General features: G+C 47.8%; 1 protein-coding gene across 1 annotated transcript; it reads right to left on the bottom strand.

Moving 5' to 3' along the window:
* Window positions 1–125: 125 nt before the first annotated feature.
* Window positions 126–7,881, bottom strand: LOC135173186 (U5 small nuclear ribonucleoprotein 40 kDa protein). Its single transcript, XM_064139910.1, has 6 exons — window positions 7,668–7,881; window positions 7,462–7,591; window positions 6,739–7,052; window positions 6,140–6,412; window positions 589–754; window positions 126–284 (listed from the first exon to the last, which is right to left on the bottom strand). Exons 1-6 carry the CDS (start codon window positions 7,779–7,781, stop codon window positions 232–234), a joined length of 1,050 nt encoding a protein of 349 aa, XP_063995980.1. The 5' UTR covers window positions 7,782–7,881; the 3' UTR covers window positions 126–231.
* Window positions 7,882–8,359: the final 478 nt, after the last annotated feature.

Here is an 8,359-nt window from a genome sequence, read left to right on the forward strand (position 1 = left end):
GAATGATAAATAATGATATTTACTGATTAATGTAATATTAACAAAACGTCAGCAATACTCCACCAGTATCCATCCAATAGTATACCATACATGACGAGGAAATTGAATAAATATATACATCAAAGTTCTTATAAAGATTCTAATTTATTTCATCACGTCCCTGAAATATTCGCAGTCCTTCCACGTATCTCTATCTGCAAAATCCCACACATATCTCTCTCATTGATCAATTCATGCCTCAATTTCTCCCAAATATATTTGTTTATCACTCGATCCAGAGCAAACTGAAATGAAAAAAAAAAACATAATTTACACAATTATTAAGGATTTTGAAGGGGGTAAATTCCAAGACAATATAATTCAAAAGTTTATTCCAATGGAGATTGGAAAAAGTAATCTAAATGATTTATCGGTTTCCGAAAATTAAATTTTGAGATGTCAATGCACCTCTTGACTTTCTAGTATTTTATTTATTTTTATTTTCCCCCACTCTATACTCTCCAAATTTACCAAGGAAGTTTCTTAAAGAGGGCGTACCCCTGAGTTTTGCGATATATCTAAAAAAATAAATCATTATTGACACCTTACCAATGGGTTCTTTCGGGTGGAAGTCTACATCGTTGACAGATCCGTTGTGACCGGGCAATTTGTACAAAACTCGTCTGCTCGTTGTGTCCCAAATATAGTGGAATCGATCAGAGGAACCCGATGAGACTTTACTACCGTCTGGAGACCAAGCACACCTCAACAAATTCTGTAAATAAATAATAATATAATAAGAATAATTTTACAAATTCTATTAAATTCTGTGATAAAGCTAAACAACATTGAACACCATTTTTCGGTAAAAACATGAAGTACCTGATTTCATAAATTAACAAAACAAAATTTCCTCGTCTATGACGATTAGTTTCAGTAATTATTTTCGATCGTTTCCAATACTCATTGTAAAAAATAAATACGAACGAAATCTAAACGACACTGCGAACGATTTGATTCATTACATCAGATGATCATCATAATCACAAAATAATTATCATAATTTAAGAAGAGGATCAGCAATCTCCGCAGGTAGAGACCGCGTCCAGGGATAAGGAGGAACAGGGGACAGGGCCCAAGAGGCCCAGGTCCTCAGGATCCACTCCCCCCGATGTGGCCATGCCCACGAAAAAGTTGAGGGCCATGGAAGGACTGGGGGCAACCTCCTTCAGAGAGGCGGCGAAGGGTGGCGGCAGGGTGGCCTTAGTGCCAACTGGCCATCCTGAGCTGTCTCTGACGAGGGAGCAAGCCGACCTGGTTCAGGAGGCGCTAGTGGCGTCACTGTTTGAGACTGACATGGAAGGTCAGCTCCCGAGCTTTGACGGCCACTGGTTTGACGATGGCGTGCTGTGGGTGGCATGCACGGACGGTCAGTCAAGAGAGTGGCTGAAGTCCGTGGTGCCCACCCTGGCACCCTGGGAAGGGGCCTCCCTTATCATGATGGATAAGGAAGCGCTCCAAAAACTGATCAGAGTCACAGCCTTTCTCCCGGGAAAACCCGTAGGAGCGGCTGTGGCTCTTGAGAGGTTGAGAAAGCAGAACAGGGCCCTCACCACAGGCAAGTGGAGGGTCTGGGACTGCCGGAGTGGGGAGGAGGGGCTCAACCTGGTGTTGGGTGTTGACCCCAAATCTCTGGAGGCCCTGAAGGGCATGGGGATGGCCCCTTTCTACTGCCTCGGCCGGGCTCGTTTCTACGAGACCCAGCGGAGAGCGGCGGGGGGAAAGGCGCCCCAGGCGCAGCCAGGCCCGGGGAAAGTGATCGCCGACCAAGGGGAGTCAGGGATCGCAGGGGAGGGGGGAGGGCAGGAGGGAGCGCCTAAGGGTCCTAGTGGCTCGGTGAGTGCCCCAGGAACTGCCGGGGAAGGCGCCCAGGAGGGGAAGGAAAAGGAGAGCGAGGAAGGCTCCCTCTTACAGAGGGACCCCCTTGCCCCTGCAAGGCCTCCGCTGAGCGGGCGCACGAAGGGCCGAAGAGGAAGGCCGCCTCTGGTGAGAGGGGGCGCGGCGGGAACTGGGAGGGGGTCTCAAGGGACCCTCAACTGGGCCCTGCCGGGCTCATCCCACTCAGGGCAGGTTAGGGCGCCTCCAGGCGACCCTGCCTAACGGCCCACCAATGGCCAGGGGGATAAGGGGGGAAGGAGCAAAGGGCAATATGCAGGGAGACGGCTTAGGCTCTCTGCTAGTCCACTGCTCCCAGATTAACTTGCAGCACTGCAAGGCTGCGACTGCCCTGCTGAGTCGCAGCCTAGCAGTAGAGCATACAGACATATGCCTCATACAAGAGCCCTGGCAACACGGTGGCTCGGTAAAAGGCCTATCTGGAGGCGAGGTGGAGCTATTCTATGCTCGGGGCGACCTGGGCCCCAGGGCCTGCATTGCTGTCAAAAGAGCGTGCGGAGCTAGGGGAATGGCCAACTTCTGCCACAGAGACTTGGTGGCGGTTGTCGTGAGACTTCGGGGGGAGGCCGGTGCGGAGGACATAGTTTTCTGCTCGGCTTACTTCCCACATGACTCGCCGACACCACCACCTACCAATGAGCTGCGTGATCTGGTGAATCACTGCAGAGCTAGAAAGTTGCCACTCATCATAGGCTGTGACGCAAACGCGCAGAACGTGGTGTGGGGCAGCGAAAGATGTAATGACAGGGGCACTGCTCTCCTGGAATTTATGGCAGACGTGGACCTGGAGATCCTAAACAGGGGCTCGAGGCCCACGTTCGTCACTTCTCGCTGTCAATGTATCATTGACGTAACCATGTGCACCCGCCGGCTGGCGAGGCGATGCAGGGACTGGAGGGTGGACCGGGAGGACACACTCTCTGACCATCGACGCATCAGATTTAGCATAGAGGGCTGTGCCCAACCGCAGCAGGACCGCCTGCGCAGAAACCCAAGGGCCACCGACTGGGACTCCTTCGAGAGGAACCTGGAGGAAAGGCTCGGGGTTGGACGCGTCAGGCCCTGCAGGGAGGACCGGTTAGAGGACGAGGTGGAAAGAATCCACGTTGCCCTAACTGAGTCTTTTGAGACGGCATGCCCGGCTAGACGTTGCAGGAAGGGTAAAAAAGTGCCTTGGTGGAGCCGTGAGTTGGACAGGCTGAGAAGCCAGTCCAGGAGGCTCGGAAACCGAGCGCACAAATCGAAGAGGGCCGAAGACTGGACTCTGTACAGAAATGTGCAGAGAGAGTACAAGAGGCTCATAAAACGATCAAAGGAGCTCACCTGGAGGACATACTGTGAGGAACTGGAGGCGCTTTCAGGCATCTCCAGGCTTCGCAGGGTCTTCTCGGGGGGCCCTTCACAACGGCTGGGTGGAATCACGCTGGAAAGCGGAGAGACCATCACAGAACCGCGAGAGGTCCTTGAGCATCTGGTTCGCGCGCATTTCCCGGACTCTATTATTGAGCTTCCAGGAGAGTGCCTGGAAGTGGACTGGAAGCGAACAGGAAGCGGCAATCCCGACTGGGAGCTAGCCGCACGAATAGTAACGCTGGACAGGCTGCAATGGGCGGTGGACTCCTTCGAAATGTACAAGAGTCCAGGTCCGGATGGGATACATCCGGCCCTCTTGCGAAGAGGGGGGCCATTGCTCCTGCGCAGACTGATACCGGCATTCAGGGCCTGCCTAGCATTGGGCTATGTGCCAGGCAGGTGGCGGGAAGTCAGGGTTGTCTTTATCCCCAAACCGGGTAAATGCAGCTACGACAACGCGAAAGCCTACAGACCGATCAGCCTGAGCTCCTTCTTACTGAAGACGCTGGAAAGGCTGGTCGATAGGCACATTAAGGAGGGGGCACTGAGAATTAATCAGATATGCCCCTCACAACATGCTTACCAAGCTGGCAGATCGACTGAGACTGCGCTGCACCACCTGGTAGGCACAATAGAAAATGCGAAGGAAAGGGGGGAGGACACCCTTGGCGTCTTTATAGACATCGAAGGGGCCTTCGACAATACCGCCTTTGATACAATGGAGAAAGCTGCGGCAGCGTTTGGGATCGAGGATTCGATCATCAAATGGATAGCCGCCATGCTCCGATCAAGAGTTGTCCACTCCACCCTTGGGGACAGTGAGGTAAGGGCTGCGGCAGGGAGGGGCTGCCCGCAGGGGGGGGTTATCTCTCCTCTGCTATGGCTCCTCGTTGTTGACGGCCTCCTCACTGGACTCGAGGAACTGGGGGTAAGGACAGTCGCATATGCAGATGATGTGGCACTGCTGGTAACTAGCAGGAACACGGGCATGCTACACAGCAAGATGCAAAAGGCGCTGGACTATGTTCAGCAGTGGTGCACATCGAAGGGCCTAAGGGTAAACCCAGGCAAAACGGAGATGGTGCACTTCACACGTAGAAGGAGGGGTGCTGTTAAAGCTCCCTCCATTTATAACACAATGCTGGAATTCTCGAGTGAGGTCAAATACCTAGGTATTTGGCTCGACGAGAAGCTCAGCTGGAAAAAGCACATCGCCATGCAGACTAGCAAGGTCACCATGACATACTGGGCATGCAGGCGAATGTTTGGAAGCACATGGGGTCTAAGGCCGAAGATGGTCAAATGGATCTACACGGCCATTATGACCCCACAGCTAACATACGCAGCCGCAGTGTGGTGGACAGCCCTGAACAAGGCCTGCCACAGGAAAGCGGTGGACAAAATAGGCAGGCTTGCGATGCTGGGCATAACAGGGGCCCTCAGAACGACCCCCAGCTCAGCGTTGGAGGCTCTGCTCTTTATGCAACCTCCACACCTAATTATAAGGGAGGAGGCAACAAGAGCGGCCGCAAGGCTGCGGCTACAGGGAACATGGAAAGGAGCTAGGAATGGGCATGCTAGTGTCCTCCGCGCGGACGGAGAGCTGGAAGAGCTACTGTCGCGCGGTGCTGACGCCTGCAGACCCCGATGGCACTTTCGTAGAAAGTTCTCGGTCAATCTCGGACGGGGGGAAACCCCGTCAGGAAAGGATGCGGACTGGGTGCCGCCCCGTGGACTAGTCTGGTATACGGACGGATCACGGGTGAGCGGACGGGCAGGTGCGGGGGTCTGGTCAGAGGGGCCCGCAATAGCGAGGACCATTGGGCTGGACTCACACGCAACCGTGCTCCAGACTGAGCTAGCTGCCCTAAGAGCCTGCGCCAGGATGATCCTGGAGAGAGGGGACAGGGGCAAAAAGATCTTCATCTACTCAGATAGCAGGCGCGCGCTTAGGGCAATACTCAGGTATGAGTGTTGTTCTAAACTGGTGAGTGAATGCGTCGAGCTGATGGAGGAAATTGCCGTAAATAATCGGCTCGAGGTGGCCTGGATTCCGGGCCACGCTGGCATCAAAGGCAACGAAAAAGCCGATGAGCTAGCAAAGAACGGTAGTTGCAGGGGCTTTCAGGGGGAGGTGGAGCACGTAGGCGTGCACACCGATTTTGTGAAGGTCCTGGTCAAGGAACGTGCGGATAGGAGGGTCGTGGAGAGATGGGACTCGGAGACGGGTGCCAAGCACACGAAATCCCTCCTAGGAGAACCCACTAGGAAGTTGGCAGAGACCCTGTTGGGCCTAAACAGGGTTAAGCTCCGTACTATAGTGGGCCTTATCACTGGACACTGGCCCCTGGCTCTGTACTTATCAAGGATAGGTAAGGGGACTGACCCCCTATGCAAAAGATGCGGGTTGACAGAGGAGGATCCTCTTCACCTATGCACAAGATGCAGCGGACTCGATGAAGCCAGATGGAATGTCTTCGGGTCTACTTGCATAGATATACGTGTCGACAGGGACGGGATCAAGGGGCTCTATGAGTTAGCTCGTAGGGCACAAATACTCGATACCAGCGACTAGACGGCTGCCTGAAGGCAGGGTGTAAAATGGCCGAGAGGCTGATTGCACCTCCGGACAGGACCGTCTAAATATGATAAGTGATAAGTGATAATTTAAGAAGAAACAGTCGACATAATTTTGTGAACGATTTTCTTGGGCTTCTGCGGAAATTCAGAGCTCCCAAAATCCTTATTCTATAATCAAGAGGAACATCAGTTCGTGAATAGAGAATGAAAAATTCTTGGAGTAAAGTAAAATAAAATTTTGAAACTAAAAACTCGATGAAAATTCCTTTACCTTTTCAAAATTGTGTTGATGACCAGACAACATTTTAACACATCTTTCGTATGGTGCAAATGGCCGAACATCCCAAATTCTCAAAGTATTATCCATGGAATTTGATAGTACGTACGAGCCATCTGGACTCAAGCTGATGCCAGTGACAGTATCGGAGTGACCTTTCAATTTGTACAGAACTGAATTTTTTCGTAAATCCCATACTTTGATGTCATTGTCAATTCCACCGCTAATGACTTGCTCAGCTGTATCATTGAATGTGACTGCTGTTACCTAAAATAAATAAAAGTCTCAATGGTTTGAACATGTTGAACGAGCTTTGATTAGTGAATATATCTGGTAAATAACCACTTATAATTGTAGAGTAGAGTAAATGATGTCAAGAATATTTTTTTTATTTCACTTAAAACTGAAACCTTAAAATCAATTTTTCAGTGACGTTGACATTCAATCAATTTAATTGTGTGATATTCAATTCAATTGAATGAACAATAATGGCTAGAATTTTCCCAGATGTAACAAAAAAATGTCTTTCTTGTGAGAATGGACTTACATTTATTCTATTCCTGAGACATGTAAAAATAAATTATGAAACTCACCTGATAGGTATTATTTAAAGTATAACATTGTCCTCTTTTTCGTGGATCCCAAATTCTAATTGTACTGTCATCACTTCCCGAGCACAATTGCGTTGGTCCTCTGCGTGCACCAGAAACTGAATTAACAAAAGACGTATGACCTTTGAGTTTTTTTATTCTCGTTCCTGCTATTATATCCCACAATCCCAGTGTCATGTCAGTACTGGCTGAATATAAAAGATTTCCATCAGAACTGAAGTGGATCTCCATCACTGCACCACTATGACCAGACATTGCTCCAATATTTTCGCATTCACCGTAGACATTCCAAATAACTGCAACAATTCCAAAAACCATTTCAGTTCGTAATATAAATATCTCTGACACTCGACAAAAAATCTAACTAGTTGTACTACAAAATTTATATATTATAATTGCGTGTCAGAAATTCACTTTCATGAAAATCAAAAAGTTATTTTGTCTGTAATTAGAAAAGTCAATTTACTCGAAGCAACAAACAACTAATGTACTGATCAATGTTCTAAAAAATAACCAAAATTTAAAACTAATACTGAAGTCTTTATAGGTTTATAGATACAGAAAAGAGCAGAAGGAGGAGGTGTAACACACAAGTTATAAGACCAAAGAAGTTATTATTACAGTTAGAAAAGTAAATTGATCAAAAATTCGATAAATACAAAAAACTAAATGAAAGCTTCTCATTACGTTTGATCATTAACTTACAAATTTGCCTGTCAAAACCTGTAGACACGAGATACTGTCCTTCCGGGTGAAATTCCAATGAAAAAATATCACCCTGATGACCCTCCAAAAGCATTATCGGTGCAATTAAGGCGGAAGTTCGTGGTGGACCCTAAAATATCATTGAGTTTCAGTTAATTTATGGAGTTATTCCGGAAAATTATGCTCGGTAGATGGGATCCACTTACATTCTGAATAACAGCCTTTTCTCTGCTACTAAACACCACTTCATTCTTTGTCCTCTTTGATGCGGGTACGAGAGCAAGAATCTCGTCACCTTTCCTCTTATCTGCAGTTGGCATTTTATAGATTTTTCTATTGTTTGTGTCAATTTTGATGAATCAATTGCTGAGGAAAGATCTCGCGATGTACCAAGCCACAACACCAAATGAAACTAACATAACCTAAATTCTAAACGTAACTTCGAGCCCTCTAGTAACAACGTAGGGTCCCTATGACCGCCATGTTTTCACTAGATTAAACCACTAAAGTTCAAATTGTTTATGATATGATTATTATTATTAACCATGATTATTATTGTGGTTATTATTATTGCTATTATTCATGTTAATTAGATTGAAATATTCTCCCTAGAACTCTTAAAAATACACTAGTTCAGGAAATGCGTTAGAGTTTCCCGTATAGTCTCTGACAAAAGTTTATAAATGCAACTGTTGAGAGTTCAGAATCATATAGTTGCACGAGTCCAACGTCAGAGAATACCCCAAACATTTGAAAAACAGGAGGTAACTGTGGAAATGCGAAGAACAACAAAGGAAAATACTCGAAACGTGGACGTAATTAAAGGTTTTAATAATCGAGGTGCATTACTGGTGCGATCCTTCATCTGAATGCTTGCATCGAGTTATATTAATTAGAA

Source organism: Diachasmimorpha longicaudata, chromosome 2 (assembly GCF_034640455.1).
Source record: "Diachasmimorpha longicaudata isolate KC_UGA_2023 chromosome 2, iyDiaLong2, whole genome shotgun sequence".
Lineage (NCBI taxonomy): Eukaryota > Metazoa > Arthropoda > Insecta > Hymenoptera > Braconidae > Diachasmimorpha > Diachasmimorpha longicaudata.

Bases quoted from the DNA above. Each gene is read 5' to 3' on its own strand.
- LOC135173186 (XM_064139910.1), bottom strand. From the start codon at position 7,781: ATGCCAACTGCAGATAAGAGGAAAGGTGACGAGATTCTTGCTCTCGTA. The intron at 6,413-6,738 runs GTGAGTTTCATA...TATTTATTTTAG, and splicing joins CTTTAAATAATACCTATCAG to GTAACAGCAGTCACATTCAA. The intron at 755-6,139 runs GTAAAGGAATTT...ATTTATTTACAG, and splicing joins ATCAACACAATTTTGAAAAG to AATTTGTTGAGGTGTGCTTG.